This window comes from Triturus cristatus, chromosome 6 (assembly GCF_964204655.1).
Source record: "Triturus cristatus chromosome 6, aTriCri1.1, whole genome shotgun sequence".
NCBI lineage: Eukaryota > Metazoa > Chordata > Amphibia > Caudata > Salamandridae > Triturus > Triturus cristatus.
The window spans coordinates 1,667,655,375-1,667,672,913 of NC_140589.1; the positions used below are offsets into that span (position 1 = coordinate 1,667,655,375).

The 17,539-nt window shown below is 43.5% G+C and overlaps 1 protein-coding gene across 3 annotated transcripts in view; it reads left to right on the plus strand.

The window, feature by feature from the left end:
- TRERF1 (transcriptional regulating factor 1) overlaps nucleotides 1-17,539 on the plus strand; it is a 753,074-nt gene that overhangs the window by 411,965 nt on the left and 323,570 nt on the right. For all 3 annotated transcript variants that reach the window (XM_085612831.1, XM_085612833.1, XM_085612832.1), the window contains one exon: nucleotides 15,047-15,194. In XM_085612831.1, the coding sequence (XP_085468957.1) occupies nucleotides 15,047-15,194 (148 nt within the window). The remainder of the gene's footprint in view (nucleotides 1-15,046; nucleotides 15,195-17,539) is intronic.

Below are 17,539 nucleotides of genomic sequence, written 5' to 3' on the forward strand. Positions count from 1 at the left end.
GTCATGCGGCTGCGCGCGCATCTCTGCCAAATATTTCTGCTGACATTGCAGGATTCTTTTATGGATCCACCCACTTGTGACATCATGTATAATGACGTTTATTAAATTACGCCCATAAGACCGCCTCTATTAGGTACGTATGCACAGTTTATCTGTATTATCAGCTGTTACGCCTCTTGCATCTGTTTCACTGTAATGCATTTTCTATAAAACTGCTTATCTGTCAATAATGTATGCCCTTCCTTCCTGAACTTTCGTGGTGATGGAATAGAAAATCTACAATTCGAATTGTATTCCATTGTATAGGAATAAAGCCTTTTAAAACCTCCAATACCACGGATTCTGCCTCTTATATTTACTGAGTTATTCTTAATAGACTTTACCGCATAAAAAATAGTACCGGTAATGAAATATTTACCACATAAATTGGCGCCCGAATAGGGACACTTTCTCATCTCACGCGCCGGAGGTGCGTTGCAGGCCCGGTCTCCTGCCACAGCTGAACGGACAAAAACGCGTACCTGCAGGATTTCCTGTATCTCCCTCCGGCCAAGCGGGGACGACTGAGGCTGCGATCAACACCCAGACGAGGCGGTGAGAAGTGCGAAGTATCCCGACCAGAGCCTAGCTGAGAGAGCAAGATCCGAGGTATACAGAGGCCCACCAGGTTCCGAAGTTCCGAGTCCAGTCGAGTCGAGTCCAGTCCGGTCCAGTTTCAGTTCCGTTCCGAGGCCTTCCGTTCCGAGCTACCCGGTGAGTACCATTACCGGGGAGGCATTTAACGTGCACATAGTCTGTGCCGGTCAAGACGGGTTTGGGTACACAAATCCGGTCTGCACTGTTTCAGCAGTGTATCTGTACTGTTTAGCAGTATATATAGTATGTCTTGCATATAAATAAGTTTTATCTAGTGTCAGTATTATGTCAGTAACTAGTTTTCTATTAGTTATCATTGTTCGTTAAAACTGTTAAATGTTAAATGTTTTAATACGTTCTATACATTGTGGTGTGAATGACTGTTCATTATTGTGTTTATTTGTATTAAGTGTGTTTAAGATTAAGTAACCAGATCTAAAAATGCCGCTCTTTTCGAAACTAAGACAGATCAAAACCAGAAAAGGGGTACTCGAAGAAGCTGTTCCCATTCCACCTAGGGACACTCCAGGATACTTTATGTATCATAAGCATGGCCTAGATGCCGTATTATTTCTTGATTTATGGGTGGACTACACCAAAGAATTACCAGAGAGTCAGAGATGGCCCGCAGCGGGGACCTGGGATGCAGATTGCATCATGAGAGTAGAAGAAGAATTATGGAAAAAGAAAGCCAGACAGTCACAGAAAGATGCCATTGAATTATGGTGTAAAGAATCATACAGACGTACAGAAAAAGCACTCAGACAGGAAGAGAAGGGTAGAGAGAATTCAAATAAAACTCGAGAAAATCTATTACTTGAGGAAGGTACCCGAGTAAACTCAGAACAAATAGATAGACAAAGAAACACTCTTATGAATGGTATGTATCCTCTTCTGGCCGAAGGGTTACCTAAGGCTACCCCGGAAATACCAAAAGATTTAACTCCTCCATTGCTCCCGATAAAAGCACATCCCAAAACACATCCCAAAACAGCAAAGGACGTTTTCCTTTCCTCCTATTTAGATGATGTAGCTCCCGAGTATGCTAATGCCATGCCACACACACCGCTTGCCGATGGTGTTCAACACCAAGAGCATCCGTCTGTATCCCCGCAACTACAAACTCCTACACAAGTTCCCACAGGTCCGTCCGTTTCTACAATTTTTCCCGCATCCGCAATCTCTATCCTACGTCCAACGAATCCTTTCGTGCCTAGCGCCTCAGACGGTGCTACAGGAGGTACGACAGACATGTTTGCCACCCCGCCGCGAAATAAACAGACCCTTAGAGATTTAGCACTCCAACGTACACCCCAACTAGCGACATCCGACATGTTTAAAGAACAGCTTGTGGATTGTAGATACGACCCAGTACCAGGTAGACAGGATAAATTGCTCATATCATCACTACGTATAAGACGAGCTACATTATATTTAATGACGATACCAGGAATGGTTGAACATCTAGACAATATATATCGCTTTGTCCAAACAGGGCGAGGTCCAGAAAGTATTAACGAAGCTATGGAATACCAGAAAGTGGATGTACAAAGACAACTACTATGTTTTTTCATAAATTGTGTAATTAGGAATCAAGACAGGCCCGGGGCAGATCACGATACCATGCAAAGACTTGTCAAATGGGGTCAGAACATATCAGAAGAGAAACATGATAGACAGGCGTGTATAATCGCCATGTGTCGAAAGATCCGCAAGGAAGTAGAACGAATACATAAAGAAAGACGAGAAACAGACAGAGTAGAATCAGAAGAGGAGGAGGAGCAAGAATCAGAACAATTAGAAACGATAGCTTATGTAGGTAGAGGAAGACCCCATAATAATACTAGAGGTTTTAATGACCCGATACGTCCGATACGTCCAGAATATAATCGACATTTTCAAATCCCTATGTTAAATACAAGATCCCCTGAACACCTATTCCAAGCCGCTGATAAATTACTCCGAGATCGAAGGGGGTACCATATGTTCGATTCCATGGACGAACAAGAATTAGCCAGGTCAGCAGTACAATGGGCTGATAGTCCCAGCGAATACAATGATGATGCACTAGCGCACACATTTCTGAATCTTGACCCCTACGAACAGCGTTTAGCTAGTATATACATGATTCAACACCTCCTTATATTATATAAAAGCCAACACTCCGATCATGGACCCTTACCTGACATATTGACAGAACTACTCATGAACATATGGAGAGGGTCAGGTACTGATTTGATTAGGGAAATTCTAGAATCCCGAAACCAATATTTAAATTTCGTATGCCCAGAACACGTTCCAGTTCCCATCATGGGAAGAAAAATGTATCACATAGATAGACAGAACCCGTTACGCGAAGTACACCCAATCAGAGGTGACGGTAATAACTTTACACGCGTGTTTGTGTACACGCCTATAACTAAACTGGAATTATTAGAAATGAAGAAAGTAGTACCCAGCCATGACAAGGATCCAGCAGGTTTCCACCGTGAAATAAAAGATATGTTACTCATGGGAGAGTATACCTACCCCGACATTATGAAAATATTAAAAGTCCTATTACCCGCCGGTGTTTACGAGAAACTCAAAGAAAAGGAATGGGAGGTGGGAGACCAAAAGATAGATTGGACAGCATTAGAAAACGAAGAAAGGGCCCGAGCTGCAGGAGCAGGACTTGGGGAAAAGACTACAGCACTAGCAGGACTACTAGTGCAGGTATTACCACGTTTATTAACTACGAAAAAGGAAGACTGGGGTGCAATATCAGCCTGTAAACAAAAACCAGATGAAGACACTAGTGATTTCTATTCCCGATTTGAAAAATGTTTTGGTATAAATAGTGGTATAAAAGCCAGTAGTGAGTCATATCCACATCTGTTTGTGACGAAATTAGTTGAAAATTCTCTGCTACAAGTCAAGAATAGAGTATTGAAATTCGAAAGTACCTGGCAAGGTAATACCCCATCACAGATGTTACAGATGTTACAATATCACCACAATAGAATTAGAGAAGAACAAGAACACGAACAAAGACGTATGAAAGATACAAAAATGAAAATGCTTGTTGCTCAGTCAGTCCCAGCTGATGGTCATAAAAAGGGTGATTCCGCAGGTCCTACGAAAGGGACATGCAACTATTGTAAACAACAAGGTCATTATATACACGATTGTCCAGTCCTGAAACATAATATTGCTACAGGTAGAACCCAGGAGAGACCACGTCCACCTAGACAGGATCAGAATCAACAACAAATCCCTCAGCATGCACAACCTAGGTTAGCTCCGCAACAACTAGCTCCGCAACAGGGAGCTCCACAACAGACCGTAGCGCCACCACAAGCGCAGCCTATTGCTGCAACACAAGCAACAACACAACAGATGTATCAGTATGCACAAGCAGATTATCCCGATTATCAGCGATATACATGAAACAGCCTAGAGAGGGAAGTTGGCTTACCCCTTATTGAGGTTCCTGTAGACCAAGAGGGACCTTATGTACATAGTGAACTATTAGGGGAAGACAGAAAGTTTTTACTTGATACAGGGGCAAGCAGAACAACTATAAGACGCAGTGAAGTTCCAGGGGCACCCCTCTCAGGCTCACAGAATATTTCCCTTGGATTCTCAGGAAAACCCATAATTAATGACGTAACACAACCTCTTCCACTCACGATTGGTCCATTGACACGTACTACAGATTTATTGCTTACTAAATCCTGTCCAGAAAACTTGTTAGGTATAAAAACATTGAAAGCTCTAGGAGCTATAATATGTTGTTCTCCGGAAGGAGTACGATTATTTTTACGTGACTTTAAAGGTCACTACGTGTCCAGAGACATGGATCACCGACTGCAGAATTTACCTACACATTTATGGGCACAAGGCCCCACTGATGTTGGTTGCATGAATATTACACCATATCGTGTCACACTAAAAACAGGAGTAATGCTACCACGAATGCGACAATATAAGTTACCACCCGATGCTGTTGTGGCTTTGCTGCAAATCATTGACGAGCTCATTGCACAAGGAGTGGTTATCGAAACCGACTCCAATATATGTAATTCCCCGATAATTCCGATTCTTAAAAGAACGGATCCAAAAGCACCACCAGTATATCGATTAGTTATTGATCTGCGCGAATTAAATAAATGTATTGTACCACAATACCCTGTGGTCCCAGATATCTCTTCATTACTAACAGCTATTGACTCAGACGCCACGTTCTTTACTGTAATTGATCTCAAAAATGCTTTCTTTAGCGTCCCAATAGATCTGGAAAGTCAATATCTGTTCGGATTCAGTTTAAATGGACGAAGTTTTAAATTCACACGCGCACCTCAAGGATTTACAGAAAGCCCCAGCATCTATAGCCAAGCACTGAAACGAGAACTTGACAGTATCCACATGCCAGTTAACACTGCCTTGCTTCAATATGTCGATGATCTGCTGATCACCGCCCGAAGCGAACCTGAATGTGAAAAAGCGTCACTGACGGTTTTAAAATTTCTGGCCGACAAGGGGCACAAGGTGTCCCCTTCTAAGCTGCAATTCTGTGTCCAGCGAGTTGTTTACCTTGGGCACTCGCTGTCCAAGGAGGGAAGGCAGCTTACACCCGACCGTATCCAGTTAATCGCTAACATGCCACCACCCAAGACACAAAAGGAGGTGCGGGCTTTTATAGGCCTCACTTCATACTGTAGGCAGTGGATCCCTCAATATGCATTTCTAGCAAAACCACTCATCCAGTTGACAACACAGGAGGCAGCCACATCGACTGTCCTCCCTTGGACTCAAGAACATACACACGCCTTTGAAAGCTTAAAGAAAGCTTTATGCCAAGCACCTGTTTTAGCAACACCATGTTACAGTAAACAGTTTACACTCTTTGTTACAGAACGCGAAGGTACTGCCTTGTCAGTACTCACTCAGGAACAAGCAGGATCACACAAACCATGTGCTTATTTCTCTAGTACATTAGATCCAGTAGCTCAGGCTCTTCCTGCGTGCCTGAAATCGGTGGCAGCAACAGCTTTAGCAATCAGACAAAGCGATGCCATAGTGTTAGGACACCAATTGACAGTACAAGTACCACATGCAGTAGAGGTTCTCTTGAACCGCACACAAACACAACACTTGACTATAGCGAGACTCACTGGTTACGAACTGACATTGTTTCAGCCACATATAGAAATCAGACGTTGTAATACGTTAAATCCTGCCACACTGTTACCAGTGGGCGGAACAGATCCATTGGCACATGATTGTGTCGAAGTCATTACTATCACGACGAAACCCAGACAAGACTTGACAGATATCCCTTTGTCAGATCCAGACCTGACATTATATGTAGATGGGTCATGTATGAGAACAAGTACAGGAGAGTTAGTGGCCGCCTACGCAGTCACAACAGACACTGAAGTCATTGAAACAAATCGTATTAACACTTTGTCAGCTCAAGCAGCAGAGCTCATCGCTCTGACACAAGCCTGTATTCAAGCCACAAATAAGAAAGTCAACATATACACAGATTCACGTTATGCATTCGGAGTCGTCCATGACTTCGGCGTACTGTGGCGAGAGAGAGGTTATTTAACTTCTCACGGTGCCCACATCCAGCACGGACCCCTCATTCAAGCCCTATTAGACGCGATTCATCTACCCACTGCAATATCGATTATGAAATGCAAAGCCCATACAAAAGTTACCGATATCATTTCTCAGGGTAATGACCTAGCTGACAGAACAGCTAAACAGACTGCTCAGAATCAGACTCTCACAACTGACATGACAAAGACAATAGTTCAGACACTAACACATTGCATGACAGTTAAGGATCCCGCCCTTGATGTAATTGACATACAGACACATGCTACACCAGAAGAAATAAAGAAATGGACTGAATTAGGAGGGATCCAAACGGATCAAGGATGGATGACGAAGGAAAAATCTATATGGTTTCTTCCCGACTCCATGGTTCAAGTTATCATTAACACCATACATAGTCCAGCGCACCTAGGAGAAAAAGCTATGCTAGACAGCATTCAACACATTTGGTTCAACAAACACTTGCGAGCAGCAGCTAAACAAAAAGTTCGTACCTGTATGATATGTTGTCAGTTTAATCCAGGTAAAAGCATCCCCGTAGAGCAGGGTGGATTTCAACCTCCCGATCATGCTTTTGAAGTCCTCCAGATGGATTATATCCAGATGGTACGATGTCGAGGATTCAAATATGTTCTCGTAGTTGTCTGTGCTCTTTCCCGTTGGACAGAAGCCTACCCGGTTTCAGATTACACTGCCCCGACTACTGCCAAACAGTTAGTTCGAGAATTCTTCCCACGGTACGGTTTACCACGTGTTGTCTACTCAGATAACGGCCAGCCGTTCTCATCCGAACTAATGAAACATGTTTCTCTTTTGTTAGGCTACCAATGGAAATTCCACTGTGTCCGGCATCCCGAGGCAGCAGGTCTCGTGGAACGCCATAATCAAACTCTGAAAATTAGATTGTCCAAAATATGTAGGGAAAAAGGTGTCGATTGGATAGTAGCCTTACCAGTTGCACTCTTTTACATGAGAATGGTAGCACATTCTCGAACAGGGCTATCCCCGTACGAGGTGATCTTCGGTAGACCACCAAATATGTGGGGGACGCCTATACCTCGCAAAATCACTGATGTTGACTGTAATATGCTGACAGATTACCTGGCTTCCTTGATGTCTGCACTACAATCTTGTCGTTCACAGGTAACCGCAGCTTTTCCCGATAATACTGAGGTGAAGCCCCATGACGTGGTTCCTGGTGACCTGGTTTTGGTCAGGAATTTCGACCGGAAGACCCAACTGGAGCCTAGGTGGAAGTCACCGAAGCTAGTTCTACTGACTACAAGGACAGCCGTGAAGATTGAGGGTCGCAAAGGGTGGTTGCACTCAAGTCATATCAAGAAATTTTATGGACTACCATCCAGTGTGAATACTCAACCTCGTATTCCCTCACAGACAGACTCAAAGCTCCCCTTGGTTGAGCAGTCAAAACCAGAACTGTACAAACTAAAATTGAGGTCTAGCAAGTCAGACAATTTGATTGTTTAAGTCCTCTCCAAGGTGAATCGGTTGAATTTGTCTCTGACATGTATCCTCTAGACCGGAATAGAGAAAGAAATCAGCAGATGCAGCTTAAAAAACATGCGTATTGTAAATCACTTCGTAGTCACTGCACAGTAACACTATTAATTTTGTTTTTTCTAAGTCTTCTGATCATTATTTTCAGCATACTATTGCATATGTATTACCCTATTCTTAAGCGTGCTTACAATGTAACTGCAGAACATTCTTTTAGCGAATTACCTCCGCATGAGTTGTCCTATAGATTTGCGCTGCGCAACAACACATTCATTAGTATGTTACATCATTCCCATCAGACCAGCAATGCCACAAATTGTTGGATATGTGGCCGACTCCCTCCCTATCAGAACTATAAGGGAGTTTTGCCCCTCTTTCCATATCCGTTCACACACAATGGCTCCTGTGGAGCATGGTTTAGTTTGATTAATTCCCTAGATTCAAATTCCGAAGTTTATGAAGACAACTGGGTATGGGGAAACCTGAACCTAGTTTTACTTAAAGTCTGCTACCCTAACAAGGAGGGACTCCCCAAAAGAACAGGAACTGATCTAGAAAATGAAGTATATGGATTAGGTAATTTTACACTTAACCTCATGATCCTGAACGTTGAATCTGAAGCTACACCAATCTTGCCCGCCATGTCAGTATTCCCAGTAAAAGGGGAATTATGTGTAAGAAAGAATGGTTCCATACACATGGGCCATAGTAAATGCACCACTGTAATAAAATTCAGTGATCAAGGCAAGTCTACATTTAGAGCTTCCCATCATTCCTACTTCATATGTGGCCAGACCGCATATATATGTCTACCTTTAGATTGGGATGGTACTTGTTACATAGCATTCCTTCTGCCACCTGTTTTCCTAGCTCCTCCTGATTATCACAGAAATACCCATTTAGTACACAATAGACAACAGAGAGATCTCCCAATTGTCGATTACACTGAAACAGCATGGGAAAAATATACAGATTTCAATAAAGGTTTCTTTCCCTATATAGGTACAGTCACTAATAGTAAGCTGATACGTAGATTAACCAGAACCCTTGAAGCAGTAGTGAACGAAACTATTTCCGCCTTAGGCAATTTAACAGAAGAGCAGTCTGCTATGCGGATTGTTGTGCTTCAAAATCGTCTTGTCCTTGACGTCATCCTGGCCGATAGGGGCGGAGCTTGTAGGGTCATCGGATCAAGTTGCTGCATTTTCATACCAGAAAATTCGCCGTCAGTATATAAAGCCATAACCCGCCTTCATAAGATTATAAGCCAGATACACCAGAGTCCAGGCACCTGGACTTGGTCCGGTTGGTTCTGGGGCGTGTTGTCAGCCTGGGGATGGAGAATCCTATCCTTCGTAGGTATTGGCTTTCTCATACTATTCAGTTGCTGCTTATGTCTACAATGTGGGCCAGCGATTTGTGGTCTGTGTGCCACATCGTGTATCCCACATCCAAGTTTTCGTTCAAGATCCCGGAAGAAGAAAGAAGAACAAATGATGCTATATGAACAGATCGATGGATTGATGAAGATCGATATCTCCTGAGGGTCCGTAGGGGACAAGGAGGGAATGAGGAAATATGAATTTTGTGATCAGTTATGTCCCCTATCGTAGACCCCAACGGCTCCATGTGCATGCTATAAGTACATGTATGTTCCCTCCAGTTCCAGTTTTGAAGACGCAAATATATGTGCGTCCACCGTCAACATGTCCTCTTTCAGATCCGCCAAGAATGGGTCAGATATTCCATTCCTAAGTATGAAAGGCCACCGACTTTATATGGTTCACTTTCCACATTTTACAGATTCAGGCGAGTAGGCCCTGAATTCTGTCATCAAGCCTTTTCCTGCCTTCTGCCTCTGAAGGCTCCAGTCTGAGCCTGCATCTGTATCCATGAACTTTGTCCTACTCCCTGCGCGGCTAACGGTGCCTGATCCAGCATATTGCCTGCCAAAAACTGTATTTCACCTTCAAGATTATCTACTCCGCTCCTCATCCGATGCATTCCTGTCTAGCAGTTTAGGTAAACATTCCTCCAGCTACCGTGCAAAGGGCCAGGCCTCGCTGTCCTCATGCAAGTAATTCATAGGCCCCGTTACCATGGAATATTCCTACCCCCTCGCATCTCATGTAGACACTTAGACGCTTGTACACGCACTAACAGTCAGTATAGAATAGATTCTATCAAAAAACAACAAAGCCAGTGTACAAAGTTATGTTCATAGGAAGCAAGTTTGGCCACTATGGAACAATACCCAGTGGGTATGAAAAAGCCCTCACTCACCAACCTGGTTGGTGACATGCTTCATCATTGGGCTTCCACTGGGACGACCAAATGTCATCCCAGTGTGCTGCGACGCCAGGTTACTGCGGAGCTGGGTTGGTTGTGTGGGGAAAGTGAATTTAAAATGTCCAATCAAGTCAAAAAGAAACTTTATTAATTTTGCTTAAATGGAAAGGAGTAAAAAGGAGTGAGGGTCAAAAAAATAAAAGACCTGGTTCACTCCGTGGCGGTCAACATGTTTCTGCCTCATGGAGTGTTAATCGGGCATTCGTCAGGACCAGAGGGGGATGTGCGCAGCCCCGGTGGTGTGAACTCGCTAAGGTCCACCCAACCGTGGGCTGATGTGTGAAAAAACAAAAAGACACTGAATAGTGTGAACTCCGCCAAGTAAAGTAATTAATTATGGGGAGAGGAACGAGTTTACTAGAGAGGCCAGTCCGTTAGAAGCCTCATGGATCCCGGGAGGGGGGTGGGAGCAAAATGGCACACCGCCCTTGCTGCTCTCCACCCGCGATATGCCTAAACAGCCTCTTGCTGCCGGGTCCGGACCCGGCAGCAAGAGGCTGTTTAGGCATATCGCGGGTGGAGAGCCTCTCCCCATAATTAATTACTTTACTTGGCGGAGTTCACACTATTCAGTGTCTTTTTGTTTTTTCACACATCAGCCCACGGTTGGGTGGACCTTAGCCTCACTCCTTTTTACTCCTTTCCATTTAAGCAAAATTAATAAAGTTTCTTTTTGACTTGATTGGACATTTTAAATTCACTTTCCCCACACAACCAACCCAGCTCCGCAGTAACCTGGCGTCGCAGCACACTGGGATGACATTCGGTCGTCCCAGTGGAAGCCCAATGATGAAGCATGTCACCAACCAGGTTGGTGAGTGAGGGCTTTTTCATACCCACTGGGTATTGTTCCATAGTGGCCAAACTTGCTTCCTATGAACATAACGGTTCACAGGGAATCTGAGGCTCTTTGCTCGTTGGATCAATGTATTGCATTGACTAGAGTGCCCCCTGTTTCATATTATTGTACACTGGCTTTGTTGTTTTTTGATATTCTACTGAGGGGACTAGCCGTGTTGATCCCTTCCTCTCCTGTTGATTTTGATAGAATAGATTCTATCCTAGAGACCTTTCCTTTTGGATAACACAGTTCTTTAAACATAGGATATTAGATATGATTTGGGATTAGGTTGACATGACCCCCAGACTTCTGTCTCCACATGTAGAGCTAAATGTCAAGTCCCCTTCACCCTCTAGTTGCACGTCAATCACACGTCATGCGGCTGCGCGCGCATCTCTGCCAAATATTTCTGCTGACATTGCAGGATTCTTTTATGGATCCACCCACTTGTGACATCATGTATAATGACGTTTATTAAATTACGCCCATAAGACCGCCTCTATTAGGTACGTATGCACAGTTTATCTGTATTATCAGCTGTTACGCCTCTTGCATCTGTTTCACTGTAATGCATTTTCTATAAAACTGCTTATCTGTCAATAATGTATGCCCTTCCTTCCTGAACTTTCGTGGTGATGGAATAGAAAGCCTACAATTCGAATTGTATTCCTTTGTATAGGAATAAAGCCTTTTAAAACCTCTAATACCACGGATTCTGCCTCTTATATTTACTGAGTTATTCTTAATAGACTTTACCGCATAAAAAATAGTACCGGTAATGAAATATTTACCACAGTAGGGAAGGTTGCTACCTGATGAGCTAGCACAGAAGGCTGTCTCTCTCACCTATAAGATGCTAAACAACAATATGCCAGACACGCTGGCTAAGTTGAGGGCCAGATGGGAGGTGGACGTTGGTGAGTTAGAAGACATCGACTGGGAGGCGGCCCTGACATACCTGAGAGAAGTGGCTATAATGTCACAGCTGTGCCTGATCCAGCTTAAGATATTGCATCTGGTTTACTATGACCGGAACTGCCTACATCACTTGGGGAGGGATGCCTCGCCGGACTGCTTGCCTTGTGAAGACTCTAGGGCTAACTTTATGCACACGATTTGGGGTTGCACAGTGATTCAGGCGTATTGGTCACAGGTGGTGCAGGAGCGTAGTTGGGTGTTGGGAACAGTCATCCCTCTTAACACTAAATGCGTCTTGCTGGGGGTTCTGAGAGATATGAATGTTCCTAAAATGCAGCTTCTTTTCTGCAACCTTGGGTGGTGATGGCTAAACAGGATGTGGCACTCCACTGGGGTGCACCGGAGGTCCCTACCAGACCGAATGGAAATCGGGGATGGATTTCTATATGTCTGCTGAAAAAGTCACGTGCAAAAGTAGGGGGTACCCTAGTAATTTCTTCAAGGTTTGAGGAGGGTGGATTAAGGAGTACATCCATGCCCCCTGGGCGACACGCTGACTCCCTTGCTATGCTCCTGCTTCTTGGTGTACACTGTGATCTTGTTGTCATTTCATATTGTGGGGTTTTTGTCTTAATACTTGTTGACGGATGCTTGTTTTTTTTGTCAACGATGACATATATGCACGTACCTCCTCTGTTTATTTTCATGTCTTTTGAGTGTGGGCTTGCACCCTTAATTGTTGTTTATTGCCATATAAATCTAAAGAAAGCTATTTTCCCCCAAAAAATAACGGGAGATGAGCATTTTCATTTGCAATTCTCCCTTTTAGCCACACAAGTGCCCCTCGGGTGTTCAAGAAAATGATGGCGCTGGTCGCAGCACACCTTAGGAGGTCGGGTGTACCAGTCTTCCCCAAACTGGATGACTCGCTGTTGAAGGCAGGTTTGTCCCAGGCAGTGGTACACTACATCCAGACAACGGCTATTCTATACAACCTTAAGGTTCACTATTAACGTCTCAAACTCACACCTGACTCCTTTGCAGAAGCTGCTATTCATCGTAGCCATCTTGGATACAGTGCAGTTTTGTGCCTTTTTCCTGGAGCGGATAGTCCAGGACTTTGAGGCTATGATCCTGATGTTTCAACCTCTGTCCTGAACTCAGTGAGGATGATGTTGAGGCTGCTGGAATATTGGCCTCCTGCATGCTGCTAGTCAACAATTCCAAATGGCACATGTGTGCTCTGCAGTAGGGCCTGAAGTCTCAGCGGTCACAGCACTAGGGGAACCTATCAGATTCCATATAGGTTTCGGAGGAAAATGCAAAAGATCTGCGGTGGTGGCTGCTGGACCGATATTTGATCCGTGACGTACTCCTCTCCTTACCCCACTCAGAGCTGATGGTGATGACTGATGCATCAGTGCTGGACTGGAGACACTTGGAGGTCAGAGGGCTCTGGTCTCCCAACTCCACATACATTTGTTCGAGTTCAATGCAATCCGCTTGACATTGAAGTCCTTCTTACCAACCATCAAAGGGAAGCTAGTACATTTCCACACAAACAACACTACCGCCATGTGGTGCTGCAGCAAGCAGGGTGAAGTTGGGTCTTTGGTCCTGTATCAGAAGGCTCTGCACCTCTAAAAGTGGCCACGGCGTTTTCTCTGGTTGTGAACCACCTAACTACATGGGCAGGCAAACTCAGTCACCGATGAGTAGCCGATTACAAAAGGCAGTTACACCCGGAGGTGGCAAATGGCATTTCCCAGCAATGAAGAAAATCCTGCCAAGATATTTGCACCACCGCTGACCACGCGTAATGTCAGCGTTTTTGCATGCTAGAGTTTCCAAGATAGCTTTCTCTCGAAGATGCCTTCCTCCTAGAGCAGAGCTCGGGACTCCTGTAGGGCTTCCAGCCTCTACCCCTCCCGCCTCGAACTCTGAAGAAGATAAGATATACTGGGCCTGAGTCATCCTAGTGGCTCCAGATTGGGCAGGAGGGTGTGGTACCTAGAACATCTTAGCATGAGCATCTGTCCTCTGATTAAGCTGCAACGTCTAGAGGACTCGCCCCAAAACAATATTTATCAATATATTTCTTTATATAGTACATCATCTTCTTTCTATAGTTAACCTATTATTCATCTTGATTTTCACGTTTCATTCATCTTACATAAAACATTATTAACTAAACACGCAGCAAGCCAATCATTCAATCTCTAAATAAAAAATCTTTGAAGAGAAACTTCCATTAAATGTGGGCATTTTTTTCTTTACAAAGTCCATCTCATATTAGTTGTATATATTTTAGAACTGTTCATTTACAGCTATATCATTATCTTTTCCTTATCAACTACGAATCCATAGTTACGCTATACTTACTTTAAGCAGTCATCAAGTTGATGGACAGTTCGACTTTATATTTGTTCAATCATCACATGTTGATTTATCTCACAACATCTGGGTCATTCCATATATACTAACTTCTCGAGGATCCAGATTCGACTCTCTTTTGAGTTTGCCAAACTTTTCAAGAGTAACACTAATGTTTTTTCTTCAGTAGGTTGTAATAATAAAAATGCAGCATATTTAAGAGGAACAGAGACATTGTGGGGAAATTAGCAGTTGGTTAATGTATGTATTGTTGCATGGATTTAATGAGCTGCTGTTTTCTTTTATGTCTATCAAAAGAATGAAAAAGTTATAAATTAAGTTTAAAATAAATTAAACAGTTGCAAAGCCACACTTTCACTTGTATTTTCAATACTTGAACATTATTACCCGGGTCTGGTGGTTGAGTAGACTAATGCATCAGCCCTAGAAGCCTGTGTTTAGCCTTTTGGCCACCGGTTCAAATCTTGGCATGGTCCACTTGTACTTTCATTCTTCCAAGATCGCTTAAATGAGTACCATTGAGTTGTGTAACAATAAACACTTGTTATTCAGTGCTAAGGAGGCCAAGTGGTTAGTTAACATGCACTTTGCAAGTACACGTTATGTTATATTACTTTGCCTAAATGTTTTATGACATGGTTGGGTTGAATTTTCATATGTAACCATACTGTTGGTATGCTTATAACAAATGTAGTATTTTAAGCTTTATTTATTATAAATAACTTGTTTTGTAATGTGTGTTATGGAGAAGACTGACTCTTTGTTTCTTTTATTTTAACTCAGTGTGCAGCAAAAAGGGAAATCTGAAAAATGTGGTGTAAAAAGCAGGCTAACATGTTCCATATGCTGCAAGGAGTTCAAGAGCCTCCCTGCTCTGAATGGCCACATGAGGTCACATGGGGGTATGAGAACCTCACCCATTTTCAAACAGGTAGATAGTACATTGCTGCTTGGTATAACATGAAGACTCAGTCTATTGTGCTTCAAGTGCATAATAAATTAATAATTAATAAGTGTTTTCTAGATCGGCGTAGCCTGCAGGGAAAAATGGTGGACATGCCCTGTGCGGCTCACATCCTTCTCTCCATTAATTAATTTATAATGCTGCATCAGAAAGATATCAGTTTTATGGGGCTTGGTCGTCCCTTGCTGAGCACCTCTTACCATAGACCTAAATGAAACTGTTCTAGACCATTCGTGGAGAACCGACTTATGTACGACGTGGCCTAGCTGAGTCGTGGCGCATGTGTGTCTCACAGTTAAACTGTGGGGATGTCTGGACTTTCATGCTGTTCCGACTCACCCTTGTCGTACTCCAACGAGACTAAAGCCACTCCAGAAAAAACAAGGTGACAGCCATATTCGGAAATAACATACATCAGTGCATAGAACTCTCTTGTGAATGTGGTATGCATTTGTCTCATACTTTCAAGTGCTAAAGAGAGTAGACAAATAACATTGCTATTTCCTTTCCTGAACTGAACTGCCTAGCATGCCGTGTGTTATATACCTTTTTGAGTTGGGTAACACTGGAGCTATGTAGGCTTGTCAATACAGATCGGTCACCTGCAACATATGTGGGAAATATTTTTTTAAAGCCTTACTCCTCTGAGTGTAATGGTACATAAATGCAGAAATGAACCCTCAACCACCTAGAATAACATTGACTGCAGTTCACAAGATATTCAGAAAGCCCAATCATATACGTGGTTCATGTCTTTAGAAGGAGCGAGAGACTATTACTTCACAGACAAGAACATTACTTAGTTCAGTAGTCAATCCTTAAACAATAATGCCTTTGAAGAGCGTTTCTAAGTCCATACAAACATGGATGGTGATACTCCTACAACAAGATGATTTCCAAGGATGATTGTAGTACAATTCAGTCTTCATACTGAGATGACACATGAGCAAACAAGATGTGGCCACTGGAAAGCGAGGTTTTTTTAGGGTTGGAGCCTTGATATACTAGAGTTCAAAGATGGCCTCCAGATTCTAGTTCACGTTTGTTCTTGTTTGGTATGAGAGCTTCATTATGTTACTTAAATCTGCATTCAATATTAATCACATGAAATCTATATTGAAGATATAAATGTTCAGAATAGCTTAGTATAAGATCCCATCATTGTACCTAATGCCTATGTTCACCTGCCTTGATTATCCCCTGTGATAAATCCTCATCTACTCAGACCACAAGAGATGCATACTAATTGAAGTTCCTGACAGCGTTGCTCTGTCCAACTGCGCTAGTACCTGCCATGCTGAGGGAGTTGTAGTGCAGGCCGCCACCGAGTAAAAGCTCCCGTCTCTACGGTTTATGCTAGTCCCAGAGGCCACTTTAGGAAACAATACATAGGCAGGAGATGACTGAAGGTGAGATGGAGACTGTGCTGTAGAAGAATTGAGAGGCCTCTCTCTGTGCATCTGGCACAGCACTTCCTCCCTCCCTCTGGCATTGTACTCCCGACAGAGGGGAACAGAGGAGGCATCCCTTTCCTTTTCCCCGTGAGCTCTCGACTTTGACCACTAGCTCAATGGGGCAGTAAAGAGGGGCACTGCTGTTTGTTTGCCATTGGATATTCATGCTGGTGACATTTAGGCTCCCTTCCTGTGTGATTTATTGGTGATTTTCTACACCGCCCCAGCTGTGAATTGACGGATTGGAATGTGTATCTGTGACAGCTTGGAAAAATATACAGCCTGTGTCCCCAGTAATACAGCGAATCTGCACTGTCCCCTCATGGTCATCTGCATGCCATGCTGAAGTCCTGTAACATACCAGTTTGAAATTGGCAAAATGGGGATGGATTTAGCCCTACTGCGGTAAGACCAGTAAAATGTTGTGGGTAGAGTTACAGAAGCGAATAACTGCTATGTTGAACTGGAGGGTGGTATGAAAACAGTACACAGCGCAGTCCAGCAGTTCACAGCAACATCCTGATCTGAATGAATGGCTGGACGGCACTGGAACAACTTATGAACTTTGAGCATGTAGAAAGGAGCAGACCCAGGGGGCAAGCCAGCATTGCTTTAGAGTCACTCTGGATTCAAGTGAGATGGGCCCAGTCCTTTCCTTGTCAGAGAAGAGGGTAGCAGGCAGTAGGGCTGCACAGCAGAGCATTAAAGAAGTTCTTCCATAGTAGAAGTCCAGCAGAGTGGCAGTCCTTGTAGCAGCACAGCAGTCCTTCCTCCTGGCAGAGTACTTCACAGGTCCAGTAATGTCTGATTTGGTGGGATCAGAGCCCCAGTACTTATACCCAGTTATGCCTTTAAAGT